The following is an 18833-nucleotide window of genomic DNA, read 5'->3' as shown; positions in this document are numbered from 1 at the left end:
CTGGCTGATCTGGTGCCTTTTATGGGTACTTCACTGTCAAAATCGGTTCCGTACAATGACAGCCACACTCTTACCTGTGCCTCTCTCAGCCTGCAGCTCTGTCACATCGCAAGACGAGGTTCTTGCTAAACTTCTCCTCTGCCACTATCTGAGAAAAGTGAAAGAATTTGTTTCCAAATGCATTTCAGGGAAAAGCTGCCCTGAGCACTCCCTGCTGCATGGTCCCTCTGCAGTTTCCAGCTTAGCTGAAACAACTTGTGTTGCACCAAAGCCTCTAGATCTACCTGATGTCATAGTAACTTAGGAAATGTTTATCCAACTCTAGCTAGTGTAGGAAACTATGCATATTGTTCAAAGCAGTCCATGAATGTTCATCCAGCGGGGTTTTGAGGTGAAGTGCTTGCATGAACCATATATTTTTTAATAACTAGTTATTGCTTGCATTATGCCTGACAACCTGTTTTCAAATGGCCAGAATAGAAATCATACTTTTCATTTTTGCCTCCACATTCATTTTCTTATCTGTGTCTATTTCTTTGCTCCAAGATGTCAACCTCTGTGGATCAAATGGCATCCTCAGGCTCAGCAGATTTCAGCTGCCATTGGGGTGCAAATATTTGGAAGCATCAACAGAACATTCTGGGGCAGCAGAGGAGAAATGTTAGGACATACTTGTCACACAGCCATCTCAACCCCAGAAGGGCTTCTTCTCTTCTCCAGGACTACACTCCTCAAGGTTACAGTAATTTGCACTCTTGGCTCTCCAGATTCAGGAATAGGAAGTACTTTCTTGCTGTTGGTAAGCCCCAAGTGCTTTCCAACTGTTGCTGGTTTCTTTTCTCTGTGCACAGTACCTGTTACCATTCAATGATGATACCAACGTCCTTCCCAGGGCCTTGACTAAGATCACATTAGACATCCCTTCTGTATTCGGTAATTTCTACGAATTACCGAATTATAGTCAGTGCAAAAAAAAAAAGACACTTGGCAAAGAATTTTGATAATCAGAATGTCTATTTATGAACTGAAATTTAAGGAAAGAGATTCAATCAGAAGAAAGAGCCTCCATTAGCAGACAAACATACTCTGTACATCGTCGTTCTAAATGCACCTGCATGTTCCATAACACAAACCCATTCTCCACTAAAGGAAACAAAATTCCACATGTGCATCAAAAGAGAGGTCAAGTGCCTCTCTGTGAAGTCCCCTTTTGCACTAGAATAATAGAGTGGGTAAGCTTAAATAACAGTTTTGAATTATTTCCAGATTCTTCACTGTCTTAGCTGGAAAATCCTGGGGTAGATTTGGCAAACCAAACAGAGTTAAATTAATATATCAAGATCAAAAGATTAAGACCTAGACATTGAGGTTCAACATTGGAAAAAATCCTTCAGCACTCACATGGGCAAGTTCAAGCACTCCAAGTGTTCTTCTCAGAAGAGGGGAAACGGAAGGTTTCCTGGAATGATGCTCAGAGGTACAAGAATAAGCTAAAGTAAACTTTTAAGTTTTGTGTTGATGAAATCATGGAGCCACACTTCACATGTCCTCACCTCAACTTTCTTTCTCAAGGCAAATCAGAGATACTTAAATTTGTTTTTTAACTAGCTTACCATTGCCAGCGAAATCTTACTAATTCATGCCCTACCAATTAAAAATGTATGAAAATTAGTATGAATACTGAAGTTTATTTCTGAAGAAATAGATTTTCTTTAAAATAAATAGGCTATGAAAATGTTTTTTAAGCTCATTAAAATGAAACTTTTGTGTATTCTATTGACAGTGTCTAGGCCATTCATGTTACTCTCCTCTCCCAAATAAGGTATCAGTAAAAAGACAGTGAAATAGGTGTACTCCCATAACAGAATAAGAGAAGTAGGAGAAGTAAGAGCCCCATACTTAACTGAGGGACTTATAGCAGTGGTGTCAGCTCATCAACCCTGCAGAGGAGGAGTGAAGAAAGTTACAGCCACAAGACGCTCAAAGAGGATTTCAGCCAGATGGGTGCCCCTTGGCTCTTTACAATCAGCAGTGGATCTGAAGCCCCATAGAGGGTTTTCAGGTCCACCCTGAAATGTAAGGCCCTGTGGGAAGACAGCTTGGGAGTCTTGGCAATCTCTCAGTGCTACTGTCCAGGTATCCTCTGACTTTTCACCCTAACCACATACAACAAGACACTGCATGATTCTCCTCTAAGTGCTGGACAGACCCGCAGAAAACTACTAAACATGGACAGCTGAAGAATTGCAAGGAGCCTTATTATAAGGCCAGGTTGCCAAGCAATAACTCTCCGCAAATCTTCACTGGTTGTTAAGGTCCACCCGTGCACCTAGATTCCAATAGGTTTCTTGGTCTCCCAATGTAACAAGTAAATAGCAAAGAATCACCACAGGTTGGGCACAATATCTCCAGTAAGTAAGAGAAAGATCCAAACAGCCAACCAAACAGAAAACCAAATACAAGAGATAAATAAATAAAATGAAAACAAAAATTAAAATTACAAATTATCAAAGACTCAATTTCAAGCCTAGTGGCTGAAGTGCTTGCCTTGCATGCCCCAGGATCCCATATGGGAGCCATTTCATATTCTGACTGCTCCACTTCCCTTCCAGCTCCTTGCTTGTGGCCTAGGAAAGCAGTAGAGGATGCACCAAAGTCTTGGACCCTGTACCCATGTGGGAGACCCAGAAGCTCCTGGCTCTTGGCTTTGGACTGGCTCAGCTCTAGCCACTGTGGACACATGGGGAGTGAACCAGTAGACAGGAGATCTTCCTCTCTACATCTCTTTCTCTTTGTAAATCTGCCTTTCCAAAATGACTAACTAAATAAATAAAACAATAAATCTATCATTAAGAATCTAAGTTTTAATAGAAAATTCAGCATCCACAAAACAAGAATAAAATTCTGTGATAAACATTCAGAGAACAACAACAACAAAAAGAGAGAGAGACAGAGAGAGAGAGATGAAATACAGTAGCTACAATATAGACAAAACATATTCATGGGAGACATTCTGATGAAACAAAATATATTCATGAAAAAATAAATTGAAAGCTATGATAAATAACTGGAAAGAAAGCAAGCTTAGAAAAATCCACATCCAAGTGCCCAGGTTTGATTCCCAGCTCTGGCTCCTTATTCCAGCTTCCTGCTAATGATGGCTCAAGTGACTGAATCCTTGCTACTCCTCCTGCTACCAGGGACCTCCACTGTTGTCTGCCTTCCCACTGGCCACAGGCATCTGTGGAGTGAACCCAGGTTATGGAGCTCTTTTTCTCTCTGCCTTTCTCCATCAGCAGGTAAAAACCAGAAGCAAATCTTTCTCAGAAGTCCAACATCCTTCCACAGAGAGGTATGTAGAGACCAAACAGGGAAATTGGCATTTGTCAAATTAATGATGTGAACATGTTGTACAGATCTGTTTCAGTTGGTCTGTATTTTTTCAAAAACAAACCATATTTCAGATTTGTTTGAATTTTAAATTGCGTGTCTTAATTGTTTTGATAACATTGAACATTTTATTGAAGGTAATTTTTAAAAGGGAACATCTGATCTATTTATCTATTTGTTAGATTTATTGTATATGTTACCAGGCAATGCCTCTTTATCTCATTCATAACTGACAACTTAGGACTTGTTTTCTGTTGAAAACTTCTGATTAATCCAATACAATTTCCCCAAACCTTCCCTTTCCTTTCATCTCAAATTGTTGAAATGCTACTATAACTTCTTGTTTCTATATTTCTCAAATCAAAAATCCACATTACTTTTCTTCTTACACATAGCATTTGTGCAGTAACAAAGTATTTCATTTGGGTTTGTCCACATGAAAAGCAACTGCAGATAGATAGATAGCTCAATTAAGCATGACCAAAATTGTCTTCTTATCCTTAGAGAGCAACTAGTAAATTGAATTTGAAGATCGGATTATCCAAAGACATACTCATTTTTTGTTTTGTCTCAGTTTTAAATCTGGAGGTGCCAGCGCTGTGGCATAGTAAGTTAAGCCTCCACGTGCAGTGCAGGTATCTCACAGGGGCATCAGCTCCACTTCAGATCCAGCTCCCTGCTCATGTGCCAGAGAAAGCAGTGGAAGATGGCCCAAGTACTCCAGGCCCCTGGAGCGAGGCAGAAGACCTAAAAAAACTTCTGTCTCCTAGGTTTGGATTTGCTCAGCTCAGGCCACGACTGTCATTGGGGAGTAAACCAGCAGAAGGAAGATTGGTATCTCCTCTCTCTGTAAATTTGCCTTCCAAATTAAAAAACTGCACATTTTTAAGTATCTGACCGAAAATAAAACTGACATTTTAAATTGCGATTGAAAAAAATTGGGGCAATAACTTTTATTCATGATATACTGAGCTAATTACAAGCAAATCATTACACTGCGGGTTACTAGTTCCAGTAAGATAATCATCTACAAAAACACAAACAAACAAATAAACAAAAAACCCAACTGATAACACCTGGACATGCTAGCTAAAGTATAATTAGGAAAATTTGCTGATTTGTGTTTTAAAGTAATGCTGATCTTGCAAGAAAAAAAAGTAAAGAAATGAATGTCACAGGTGTCAAAAAGGGGCATGCGGCAGGTAGTAAAAACCTTAAGCCATCCCTGGTAAGTAGGGCGCAGGTGGGATCACAAGTAGCATTGGGTAGTGCATCAGACAGTAGCTGAGGGGCTGAGAACTTGAACTTTGATATGAAGATAATGATTAAGGCCTTGGAAGTCCTTGAATTGAGAAAACTCGGAACTGAGGTTTTTGCAAAAAAAAATTCAGAAATCTACAAGGCCTGAGAAACCTCGTGAAAACTTTTCTTACAACATGATTTCTGAGCAGCAGCTTTGGAACATGTCCTGGAAAGACCTCTCTGATCTATACACACACACGAGTCTTCTTCCCCTGCATCTAGTAATGAGGTTATTGTGACAGGGAGCTACATTGACGCCAGTTGTCCTGCTAAACACGAGAAGATGCCAACATGAAGGCATCTGACCATCACACCAATCATACCAAGTCGGTTCAACAGCCACATTGTGTAGATGCCGTCTGAGTCCATCTGTGCAATCATCATAAAGTATCTTAGACTAGGAAACTTATAAGCAATCGGACTTTGTCATCCATAGTTTTGAAGGCTAAGAAACTCAATATCCAGACCAGGGAGGGTCTATTCCTACAGTCTTCCTGGCACATGTTTTAACATGGTAGGCAAATTCACTCCCTCAAGCCTGTGAATAAGGGCAGACTCTAACCTACTAATCACTTAGTATAGGTTTCAGCATACACACTTTAAAAGAAACAACCAATCATGTTCTAGGATTCTAACCCCTAAACCTCCAAAATTCTTGTCCTTTTGTTATGCAAAATATGCTCATTTCATCCTAAAAGTCACTAGTCTTAACTTGTTCCAATGCCATCTCTAAAGTCTACATTCTGAAGTCTCACCTACGTATCAGATATGGGTGAGGCTCAAAGCATGCTTCATTTTGAGGCAGTCTCCACCCTGGCTGAGAAATCTGCCATGTTTCATGCTTGTAAATTAGTATGCAGGACTGGATGAGCATAGATATTCCCATTGCAAACTACAGAAATGGAGACGAAGAAAGGGACAACAGGCCATCAAGCTCAGCAGGGTCAAAATTTAAACCTGAAGTCTCCAGGATAATTTTCTTTGAACCACAGTTCCATTTTCCAGACAGAATGTTTTCACTGTTGGGTCGAAGGCTCAAGGCAGTCTCAGACCAAACCCTGGGTGGTAAGGAACTTGTCTGATGTTCTCCCAGGGCAGCACTGCTCCTAAGGTCGTGGGGGGCATGATCCTAGAGGTAGCTCTCCTGGTGTGCTTTGCTTTTTGCTCTGTCTGAGGCACTCCAAGGCATGCTTTGAAGTCTAGGTGGAAGTGGCCATGCCCTGAAACTTCTGTACAGAAGATGGATCTACGCGGATGCTGCCACTGTTGAGCATAGGTGCCTTCCACAGAAGCAGCTTGAGTAACAGCATGGGTGGCTGAGGAGTTTTGCACCGTGAGGTGGGAGAATAGAGTCTTGAAGCTGTTGTTTCCAAAGTTCTAGAATTCTGAGCCTGTGATGGGATGGACAGTCTTTCCCCAAGATGACTGTAATGCCTTTAAAGTCACAGTCGCATTGCTGAGGTGCATACCTCTGGCTTTCACCTATTCATTCTCATCTTCTTATCAAAGGTTTTCTCAGAAACTCCTTTTGTTATTTCCTTGGAATAGTGTTTTTCATCCTTTACAGAATGGCCAGGCTGAGAATTCCCTTCTGTTTGCTTCTTCTTTGATTTTTTTAAATTACATCTTTAATGTGTTTCTCTTTACTAGAATTTTACTATAAGAGAAAAGGTGAAGTCATGCTGTGCTTGCTTTAGGTATTTCTTGTTTTAGATAGTTCTTCTGCCAAATATCCTAGTTTATCACCCACCAGCTTCTCTTTCCACAAACACTAGGACATGATCATAATTAACTTCCTTGCCAAGTTAAAACACAGATTGACTTCAACCAGTACCATTTCTCTTCTATTTGTACTATTAGCAGAATTGCTCTGACCATCCATATCTTCCCACATTATAACCAGTTACTTACATAATCTCTGAAAAGATGAAGGATTTTTCTACAGATCTCCTAGGCTATGTTGTAGCAATACCCCATTTTTTTTTTTGGTGCCAGCTTCTGTTTTTGTTTGTTCAGGCTGCAATAGAAAGGCTAGGTCATTTTTGTTTGTTTTTGAGAGTATTACTCCTAGTTCTCAAGCTGGGGAGTCCAAGGCACCAGCAAACTTGCCATCCAGTGAGGACACAGACCCCCCTGCCCCAGTACATGCTGTGTGTGACCTCGTCTAGTGGCAAGGCAAGCTGAATCAGGGAAACTCTTCTACATGGCCATGAACCCTATTTAGGAGGGATTAATTTCATAACTTAATTACATTTCAAAGGCTTCATGTTTAAATACTACAGTATTGAATATTAGGCTCCAACACATACATTTTGCAGGCACACCAACATTCGAGCCATAACAGAAAAGGAATCAAGAAGAGAAACACTTACCTAAAAAAATAAAGTGACAGATTGGGATTTTCAAACCCCTAATATTTAACTTCAAATAGACAGCTTTGTTCGTTGATGCTAAAACTTAGTTCATTTAGATCTCTGCTATAGATACTTCAAATGTATCTACTTAGTGTAACACCATTATGCATTCCGTTACATTTTCCTTATTTCCAAAACGGAATGTCAACCATGGCCTCTTATCAATAGTTTACTTTTAAGCCAACCAAGAGCAAAATTGAGAAGCACTTTTCATAAACAAGAGTTTACTGAAAATGCAAGGCACACCTGAGCACCTCATCAATCTTCAGTGTTGAAGCACTGAAATAGAGAACGCATTAGTAGCATTCGCATTTCAGTGAGTTCAACTGGGAGCCTCGTGTAAGGTGTGTGGATATGTGTGGTAGTGGTTGTAGTGGGGGCAACAATGTATCCCTAAACACAGGGAAAGAAGAAAATAAAGCTAAAATATCAAAATAATTACTCTTTTTTTGGTAGTCCCAAAGAACCATTGGTCTATAAATGTGCAGCTAAACGGATGTGTATCTAAAACTCTGAAGTAGGAGCTACAGAAACAACTTCAGGAAATCAGGACTGGAAAGTGATTATATTTGATATGGAAAAATCAAATCCACAGTTCCTATGCGCATCAGAACAACTATGTACATTGAAGAGGTTAGCGTAAAGCCCTGGGAGGAGGGAGAAACCCCAGGTAATTTGCTAACGACCCCTAGGAGAGGGAATGTTGAACAAAGAACAAGGTTATATAACAGTCACCTTGGAAAGGTTCTCACCATCCTTGATGGGAGCACTTTTAGCTGCCTCCTACAAAATGCACTTCTTAATGTCTGTTACTATCTCTTGTATTGATTACACATTTGTCAAATAACTTCTGTGACAATTTCCCAGATAACTTGGCTACATAGAGAAAGATATTGTCTAGGCCATCTGGGGATTCAACATTGTTTGAGATGCTTGGTCTTCTGGAATCATGCTTATATTTACATTTGCCTCACAGTATAGTTTGTCTATACTAGAAGGATGTATAGGTCTCCCACAGGAGCGTTTCTGCCTGTTTGACAACTTGATTTGTTCTTCTAAGTGAATTCCATTAGGTTAATGTGACTCCGACCTCTTAGAGATGGATCCGTGCCATGATCCACTAACTCAGGCCTCTCATGCTCCTTGACTGAAACTCAGGTGCTGCACTGAGGACACACAGCCACCTCAGATGTTCCAGATCACATCTGTCACTATGATAGCATCCTGAGCAGAGTTTTTCCATTTCAAATAGGACAGAATTTTCAGTGAATTTTTAAATCTGGCATCATAAATAGAGATTTATAGGGTTTTTGAAGAAAGGTTGCATCTCTCTACTTAACCATAGGAGTGCATTAGTGATGACTAATGCTGTGTCAACTGTCCGCATTAGTTCAGCTGCTCTCCATTCAGGAACACGTTTGCTTGATGGGTTGTCTTGGTTGGTTGAACTTTTCCATGTCTATCAAGCTAGAATTGTGTTTTTATTTCTCACCTTATTCTCAAGGATATTTAATGGAAGATTTCCTTTAAAGAAGATCTTCTTACAGACAAAAATGTTAAAAACAGAAACATTTTGAATGCCTACTTTATACTAAGAAAAATTCTCAAAATCTTGTGCATTAAAATGATAATACAAGGTAACTAAAAGAAGCTTGGGAACTGATCCTGTTGCTATAACAAATACCCAAGACTGGATAATTTCTTATGAAGAGCAGAAGTTGTTTTGGCTCACAGTTCTGTAGGCTGGGAGATCCAGGAGAGTGGTGTCAACATTTGCTCAGCTTCTTGTAGAATACCCTGCTTCAACTTAACCATAAGAGGGCAGCGCTCGGCAGGGCAGACAAACCACAGGTGCTCAGGTTTCCCTTCTCTAGCAAAGCTACTGCTACCATCAAAGAGGCCACAATTTCACAATATCATCCCAATCACTCCTAATACCACCAGCGTATGAATTTCGGGATTAGGTTTCCGATACATGAACTTTGGGGGGGAATATCAACTAAGTGGTCTACCAACTGAGGAAGGGTTGCTGGAGCATTAAGTCTGAGATAAGCAGAAGCTGGACAGTTAGGGAAAAACCAAAACCTAGTAGAAGCTTAGGCAATATTGAGGGATTTAGACATTAGCATCTGCGTTAGGGAACCATTGGCCAAATTTCTTGGCTTGCTAGGTGAAAAGCAGATGGAGGATGAAATGAAAGGTATAAAGTAGAGACAAAGCCTATGGTAGGAAATACATCTAAGTTATCTGAAGGGCTGAGATGTGGCCTGGACGAAAGCAGTCGCTGTGAAGGGGAAGAGCCAAATATGAAGAACAAGGCATTTAGAGGCAGAATAATAATTGTTGTAATCATTGTCAACCACCAGCAGTGACATATTCTTGTGGATTCAATGCCTGCTGCGTGACCTTTATACAGAGATAGCAGCAAGCTTGCCTGCTGTTCCATTCCTGTTTCTATTTAAGATGGTGCACTTTTGCATTTTAAATGCAAACTGCAAGTAGCTGCTTGCCATCCTCCAAGGACCCTGGCTTCTAGATGCTGGGACATTCATCATCTGTCCTCAGCTTGATGCACCCAGGAGACCAGTAATTCCTGGTAAAGGTGTGTACAGTTGAGGTGAACTTATCTGTGATGTGTTGAAGTCAGAGGTAATGGGGGGAAATGCTTCTAAAATTGGGCGTGGTATTACCCAGACTTCAATGTCAATCCTAAATCCACAGCTTGCTTTAACTCTCAGTTCTATCCAATAACGATCACAGTACCTAGCACCTCAATATGTAGTTTGGATTAAATGAGATTCTCGCTTAAATTCATGCATATATAGAAGAACTGAGAGTATCCTATGGGTCTAGCTATGTAAAATCTATACTCTTGCTTTCCTTGTTGTTTTTAAGTTCTGATAACTATTTTTTCATGATTACTAGTTTATTTAAGAAACAGTAGAGTTTTTATTGCTGTTCCTTTTTTGTTTTTAGAATTATTTTAGGCAGAGTCTTTAAAATTTATACACAGGTGTCCAGTGTGGTAGCCCAGTGGCTAAAGTCCTCTCCTTGCAGGATCCCCATGGGCACAGGTTGGTATGCCGGCTGCTCCGCTTCCCATGTAGCTCCCTGTTTGTGGCCTGGGAGAGCAATAAAGGATGGCCCAAAGTCTTAGGAACCAGTATGGGAGATCCAGATGAAGCTCCTGGCTCCTGAATGGCTCAGCTCTATCCATTGCGCCTACTTGGGCAGTGAATTAGTAGATGGAAGATCTTTCTCTATGTCTCTCCTCTCTATAAATTTGGCTTTGCAGTAAAAATAAATAACTGAAATTTTGTTTAGATAGGACAGGGATATAGTAGGTTGGATAAGAAGCAACTTAGGATACCCACAGTCCATATCAGAGTGCTTAGGTTTGAGTTCTGGCTCCACTTCCAATTTTAACCACCTGCTAATAGACACCAGGTGATAGCTCAAATTATTAGGTCCCTGCCAACCACAGGAGATATGGATCGAGTTCCTGGATCTTGGCTTCTGACCTTGGAAAATCCCAAATTTGTGGACATTTGGAGAATGGACAGGTGATGGAAAATCAATAAAACAGTCCATCACCTATCTCAAACTTGTAAACACAATGAAAATCAATAAATTACAAAAAATAAATCTAACAGAGGCTTTATGTAATTTTCTTTTTTTACTGATCTTCCAATTTTATTGCACTCTTACCACCTTGTGGAACTTGTAGCATTTTCTTTGTGGTTAAATATATATCCAATTTTATGAATGTTTTCAGTGTACTTGAAAATAAGACAGATTCTCTACCATCATACTATAAAGTCTGCAATATATCCAAAGCTGTCTTATTAATTACACCATTGGGCCTTCTTTATCCCTGCTTATCTTGTGGCATGTAATACTCTGGCTTGGACTGAGAGTGGTATATATTACATTTTCTAATATGAGCATGTTTCTGACTATTTCTTCCTACATTTTTGTACTTTCTGCTATCAAGGTTGCTGCTATGCCTCTGTTGATACACATTCATTATTATTACAAGTTCCTTGTAAATTCAAGTTTTCTGCATAAATCATTATTTCCTTGTCTTATTTTGTGCTTTCAGCCTGCATTTCACCTTGCCATGTATCAAGATCAAAATCAATGCTTTTAGTTGTTGATAGTTTGTATTTACTTTGTATTTTTTTTATTTTTCACATTCTAAAATCACTTAGTGTTAAATGTGTCTCCTGTCATTTTAGCACAAAGTTGGATTTTGTAGATTTCACATTTTAGACTCTACTCAGCATATAAAACAAGTACATAAACCATTTGCTTTTTTTCTTCTTTTCTTCAACTATGGGCAAGTCTCCTTTAGGTTCAACATTTTATTAATATAAGTCTGGGGTCCACTGGGTCCTGAAGACCCCTCTTAAGCCATCTGGCTTAGCTGTATTTTCATTTTCAATTCTGCCCTGCTGTTTCTCTAGTGGACAGGCCTGCCCCTCTCCCACAGGGAAAACTCTACAGACACTCATCAGCAGAAGACTAGAAGAGCATTGACACATATCTCTAAAATTCATTCTCCTTTACTGAGTGGATACACACACCAGAGTTTTCAATATTTGGATGAAAGTCTAATGTTTTTAAATGACTTAGGAGCTTGTAAACTCACTGATGGAAGAAACTCTAGAAATGATCTATCTAAAGTCTCCCATGTACGAATCACTTCTAAATTCTTTGGTTCCACAGTTTTCCTGGAAATGGTAAACCAACACTGCCATCCAGTCTCTAGGTTTTGAGGCTCAGTTAGACTTTATACAAGCTATCTGACTTTGGACATGTACACAGACAGTCTCAATTTTTCACCTGTAGAATGGTGACAAGGATGGAATCACTACTTGGATTCTATATGTATAAGGTAATACTGACAAGCAGAGTTAATAACCTTGCCAAAGAGAAACCTCTACTGGTAGATTGGATACCTGCCTGTAGCAAATACGGATAACATTATTAGTTACATGATATCATCAACCATGACTTTATCGATTCTTCCAAATTTCTAGTAAAGCCAACATCTTTAATGTGGAATTTCCAAATTATTTAATATGGCAACTAATTTTGAATTCTTCAAAACATTGCACTGATCAATATAAAAGCACCCAGGAGCTGGTTTTTCCTGTAGGTTACCACTTCGCAGTCTAGGTCTAAATCAGTTTAATGGCTGTTACAAGATACACTATCAATTGTGAACTCGTCATGTCTGAAACCCTCCATTTTGGATTCTTTGGGAGAAAGGACTTGATTGTGTTGGAAAGAGGCCAGGGAAAACTCACAGCATTCAAGATATCAACTGTAGTCCAGAAAAGCAGCCAAAATCATCAAGGGAATAGAACAAAAAACAAGGTGGGAGTGGATCATCAATGCCTCTTTCCCCATCTGTTTGCTGTCTCCTCTTTTGCTGAAACTTGCTAGTCCTCTTGTGCAACCAGCTGCTCTTTATGTACAAACAACTGACATACGAGGAGCAGGAAAAGTGGATCAGTAAAATCATGCAACTTGTTGGAGCCACTAGGACCTGAGCAGCTTCTTAGTGCAAGCTTACTGAGATGGGAATGAAAAAAAACATTGAGCTGGACCCAAGAAGTAACTTTCTTTTTTACTTCCTTCCACTTGGCTTATTTGTATCAGCAACTTTGAACCTACCTAAATATTCCTACTTAATGGGTTGCAGCTGTCTTCCCATTTGCCAGAAATAATAACCAGTAGAGTAGGATCTATTTTTAATGCTTTAATAAGATGCAAAGGTCACCAAAGATTCCCCATTTGCTAACTCAATTCTGCCTCTTTCTGTATACATCTCATTTTCCTCCAATTTACTTTTTGTTGTCGTTGTTGTTTGATGAGTTAAATTAACACTTTTAGGGAAGAGCGACCCCAAATAGGTACTTTCTCTTAACTGGACTTCTAATATGTGCCATGCATCTTAGGTGATTGGTCTACCCTGTGGCATGCACATGAACAGATTTGGGAAATGCCTCTCCAGGCTTGGACTGAATGTGTTCCTTTGCCTCTCTTGAACACAAAGAGAATTATAGTAGAAAATAACTTTAAGACTTGAACTCCCTGAAAACACATTGGTGATCTGTGAGGCTTACAGAGGCGAAGTTGCTAAATGTTAAACATGGACTGTAACTACAATGGTAGTTCCTATTCACAAAAGGTTTGCAGTGCTAGGCATTTCATACAAATTTTCTCATTTAATTCTTACAACCCAAAAAGATACTTACATCAGTTAACCTCACGACAAAACTAAGGCCTAGTATTCTAGAAAACTTGTCCAATCAATGTTAACAGACTGACTCTGGTCAAGCTCAGACACTCAAGATCTACTTCCAAGATGCTCCACCTCTTTCCAGAATCAAAATCAATCTTGGATACTACAAATGTTTTCAGAATCTGAAAAGAGGCCCCCTTTTCACCTCAAGGCCAAGTTGCTGCTGAGATACTAAGAATTTTTGGTTCTCCTTACCTGTTCTCAGGGTCAGCCAAGGCCATACTCCGTGTGACATAGCACATTTTGAGGGGGATGCTTTTCCGGTCTCTATGGAAGGAGAAGGGCTGTGACGACAGAGGGTCTGAGGAGCTGCCCCCTAACCGAGGGGATTCCGGTGGTGGTGTTTCCCATCCTATCTCTGAAACAGGCGATCCTTTCTTCACGTAGGGAGTGGCTTCCCGCATGTACTTCACTGCAAGAGAAACACAACAAGTACTTTCAAGCACCTCCAGGCAGAACTTTTGGAACCTCTCACTGTGCTTTTAATAGGGCCTTACTCTGGATGAGGTTTTCATACTGAACCTCTGTAAGTCTGAAGAAGATTCAGATGTTCTGTCCCTCTCCACATAATATCCTATTATTTAAATTATACACAAATATGGGCCTAGAACTTGCTATTATAGTGCTCCGTAGTTGAGAATTGCTTCTAGGTTTGTACAGCGACAGCTTCTGTGTTTCCCATGTAGATACTCTCATCCTGCTAAAAACAGGGTAGAAACAAGCACACAGAGAGAGGAAACATAACATTCTAAAAAACACCTGACTCTGTAAAAAGTGCAACACTGGCAGGTACACTCACCGTCAAGAACACTGCTTTTCTTTTGGGAAGCAAAGATAACATTTTCAACTTAATGGTGCTAGAAAAATATATATACAAAGAAATACAAATAAAGCACTCTTCTGTAGTGGCATAAATCCATAAAGGCAAAAGCACCGCTTTTGAGAGCTAAAAATAAGGCAGGTTAAATAAGTTGTAAAACATTTATACATTTTTAAAATGAGGTAAACTGATGTGTTGAAGTAAAAAAGAATGCAAGGTTGAAGATTTGTAGAAAAACCCAGTAACCTACAGCAACCTACAGCTTATCCTTGTGTGGAAAATAATAAGCGTACTAGCACAAATATAATTAGTACAACTAGCAGTGACATATAGGAAGACATGAACAAATGGTAGTTTTGGGAAGCAGAAATACAAGTGAAGATGATGAGGAAGAAGATTTTGACTATTCATCAACCTTTTATAGCATTTTAATATTTAGCTATATGCACATTCATGAGATCTTAAAAACAAGTGGGACAAACTACAATTCTGCTCTTTGATATGTTTGCCTCAGTATTATTTACTGGGTTAAGCCCCTATCTGCAGTACCAGCATCCTGTAAGGTGATGGTTCATGTTCTAACTGCTCCACTTCTGACCAGCTCCCTGCTTATGGCTTGGGAAAGCAGCAGCGGATGGCTCAAATATTTGGACCCCTGCACCTATATGGGAGACCCAAAAGAAGCTCCTGATTTCTGGCTTTGGATTAGCTCAGTTCTGGCCATTGAGGCCATTTGAGAGTGAACCAGTGGATAGAAAATCTTTCACTCAGTCCTTCTTTCTGTAAATCTGCCTTTCAAATCTGGTCTTGGTGCCCCACCTAGGTTCCTTCTATCAATTTCTAGCTACTGTGGATTGGACGAGAACAATCCACAGCTGCTCACTTCTTTGGGAAACTGCTCTTGGTTCAAAAGAAGCTACTAGGTCTGGGAGGCTACAGAGGTGCCAACCCAAGACACAAGTTCAATTTCTAGGGAACACAGGTAAGCCAAAGCAGTCAAAAAAGGAGCTGAGTTTTATAACTAGAATTAAAAAGCAAACAAACTTGTGAGAGTCTGTGAATAATAAATGAATCCAGGAACATAAAAGACGGTCAAGTTGACAACAATTTAATAAGCAGATCAAATATATCCAAATATGTGTAATATGGACATGTGCTCTTACTTGGGTGTTCTTACTCCATCACAGTTATAAAAAACACAACCATTGGGTCTGGGATGATGGCTCAGTGGCTAAATTCTTGCTTTGCACATTCTGGGACCTCCTATGGGTACCACTTCCCATCTAGCTCCCTGCTTATGGCCTGAGAAAACAGCACAGGTTGGCCCAAAGACTTGGACTTGACACCCACATGGGAAATCCAGAGGAAGCTCCGGACTCTTTTGAAGTTTCTATTTCCTTTTCTCTAAAACCATTTAGTAGAAGATAGAACACTGCATAGCTCCGTACACTGTAGAATTACACTCCTTAATATGCTTGAAAATCAAGCATCAGCTGTGATGTTTTTAAGATTTTTTTCTGACTTCGTTATTGTCCCCTTGTTGAAGGTGTGGATTAATGGTTCAAGAAGGAGGGACAAGGTGGCACTGTAACTTGTCCTGAAAGGGTAGCCTGGATTTTAAGAATTAGAAAGAAGAACAGCAATCTTTCTTTTATATAATACACTCTATGCACAATATTTGCAATTTCATGGGGAAGAAAACTTAGGCCTCAATTAGGAGTAATTATAGAGAAGGAACATTTATTATATGCTTGATATGCTAGTTATTGAATGAGAGTTTATACATCTACCCACATTCAAGCTTCAGAATGAACGTGTAGAGTCCTCTTTTCCACAAAATGAAACTTAAAGTTTTTAGAAGATGTGGATAAGTTATAGTTTTTTTAATTAGGTGTCTATGTGTAAATAGTAATACAAGAATAAATGGCTATTCTTTCCAAGCTCTACTAAAAGGAAATGTTTCTTAGGATCAGTCTGTTTCTTGTGAACACTAGCGACTTTATGTAGATCATGCTTTGCAGGTTACTATTATAGACATCAGGGCACAGTTAACAGATTTGGGTCTTATTTTATTGGCAGTAATGACATTCAAAATGTTCTTCAAGGCAGAATCAAAGATCGGCTTTAGTGAGAACTAGAAAGTGAGACTGGGACAAGATATTAGAATACAGACACATGTTCTTAAGATCTTTGGGGATGACTGGTAGAGATACACAAGACTTATTCTAAACATACATGTTAGGTGTGAAGAATTCCAGGAATTCTCTTCTTCAAGCACAGAAGCATGAAAAATGTAGCAAGTGTGAATCTTGAATATTCACCAAATCAGCACTCCCTATGTGGCACAGCAGTAGAGGAATTTACAAAGAAAAAATCTGAACACACCACAATGCCTTGAAAAAAGTACACCTCATTGTGAATAAGACTGTACAAAGCAGGGCTTACCCACTGAAATTAAAAGCATAGAAGTTTTCATGTAAAATGGAAGAATCGAACTATTCATTCAGCCAAAATTCATTCATTCATTCAATCAGCCAAAAATGGTCAGTCTTTTAAAAGTTTGAGGGTTATGAGAGGTGATTAAAAACAGTCCATGATTAAAAGAAGTTTCATTTACAAAAGAAGAGAAGTAAGGAGATGGTGTGGCTGCTTGTGTGAAATCTTCAACCTGGTTTAAGGAGGTGGCCAACTCAGTCTCTGAGAATTTTTGAAGAATGAAATGCAAACCTTTTCTAGCAACTTCATTCTAGGCTTTTAGAAATCTCTCGGAATCCTTTTCAAGCAGAATAAGCAAGCAGTAAATAAAGAACATGTCACATCCAAAGATCTAGGTGTCACGAACAAGAACTGATAGTAGTAAGGACCACACCTATCGCAGAGTGACTAGCAAGCTTCCAGAAAGTGATGAAACCTGGGAAAAGAGACAGAACGTTTACTTTTATTAGTAGTAACAAATCCAGTTAGGTCGGAAAAGCAATTATTGAATGACAGATAAAAATAAATGATATTTTTGTAAGACAATGATACATAAAGACAGAACATAGGAAACAGCAAGAAAACGTGAAAAATGAGGTGAAAAGGACTAGTATAGATTTAACTGGAGCCCCAAAAGGGCGGAGGATGGCAGAGCTTAACAATTCTCCTGACACAAAAATAACAATGCACACGCTCAAGAAACCTGTTTTACTGAACAATACCCATGAACTTTACTATTAGGACAAAAGTCAGTGCTCGCTTTTCTCCATGGAGTGGGCTTAAAGGCTTAGCTTTTCTCAGAAACCATATTTTCTGAAAGCGTCAGATGTCACCTCTGTCTTCTGCGAGTGTTGCGAGAAACTCTTAGCATCACGGAATGAGTCTCAAAAATCTCTGGCACAACCACAAAATATGTGTCTGAATTAAAGGAGATACAAGAGGTTACAGGTTATTATCACTGTCCTCAGGGAGAGTAAACAACACAGCTCTACTTAGAGCCCCTGTGTTCCGCATGCTTGCTTGTTTTTGGTAAGGGACAAAAATGCAAAAATTTGCCTTTCTGCATAACAAAGAAATCACAGCAAAATTCTTATTGTCTTTTTCCAAAAATCTCATCATTTCTGGGCCAGAGCAATTTAAAAAAATTGTCAGAATAGCCCTTCTTGCTGGAAAGGATTCTAAGTAACTTGCACAGTGTTTGGCCATCAGCCACAGGTTTAATTCTAAGGTCAAGCACTCGAGGTCTGGGGCTGTATATCCTGATGGAGAGGGCTGTGTTGCCATGTTTGTGGGTAGGAAAGCAGTGCTGCTCGTAAGAACAGAGTATGTCAAACACTACCATGGTTCTCTCTGTCCTAGGGTCCTGAGATCTGTGCACATGATTGTCGACACAACGAAACTATCATCTAATTCCTAGAGGTAAAACTGGTCTAAGACTCGATTTGTCTGCAATAGGAACCCAAAATTCATGTACTGAAGAATACAGAGCTTGGTTACACATTTGGCAAAAGTCTAGCGTGAACTAAATAAACGGGTGGCTGGGGATGTTCTGCTCCGTGAAGTTGCAAGGAATCATAGTTTTGTTCCCCTTCTACTGTTGCCCCAGTATGCCATCTAATAAATCAAAAATGGTTCTTGCCCTCTATACATCTAGACCACGTTCGTACAGTCCAGTGTTGTGGCTCAGAGGACAGAGCTGCCCTTTCGGATGCACACATCCCCTATCAGAGTGCCAACCTGAGCCCCAGCCACTGCACATCTAACCCAGCTTCCTGCTAATGTGCCTGCGAAGGCAACGAAAGATGGACCTGAGCCTGTGAGATCGCCATGAAGTTCCTGGGTTCTGGTTTTGGCCTAGTCCAAATCTGGTTGTTACAATCATTTGTGAATGGAAGATTTCTTTCGCTCTCACACTGTCCTTCTCAATCTGTCATTCTACATTTCAAACAAACAAACTATATATATATATACATATATATATATATATATATATATACATACACACACACACACATTATAACAAAAAGACCAAATTCCCATTATGAGAAAGGAGGAAGAAGTAAAGAGCATCACACCTTTCCTCCATGAAGAGCACTTTTTAGACTGACATACAAGATCG

The 18833-nt window shown here is 39.6% G+C and overlaps 1 protein-coding gene across 2 annotated transcripts in view; it reads right to left on the bottom strand.

Moving 5' to 3' along the window:
* SNTB1 (syntrophin beta 1) overlaps nt 1-18833 on the bottom strand; it is a 228937-nt gene that overhangs the window by 115312 nt on the left and 94792 nt on the right. For both annotated transcript variants that reach the window (XM_058668517.1, XM_004580704.2), the window contains exon 2: nt 13615-13831. In XM_058668517.1, coding sequence (XP_058524500.1) covers nt 13615-13831 — 217 coding nt within the window. The remainder of the gene's footprint in view (nt 1-13614; nt 13832-18833) is intronic.

This window comes from Ochotona princeps, chromosome 9 (assembly GCF_030435755.1).
Source record: "Ochotona princeps isolate mOchPri1 chromosome 9, mOchPri1.hap1, whole genome shotgun sequence".
Lineage (NCBI taxonomy): Eukaryota > Metazoa > Chordata > Mammalia > Lagomorpha > Ochotonidae > Ochotona > Ochotona princeps.
This window is presented reverse-complemented; position numbering and strand designations above follow the sequence as displayed.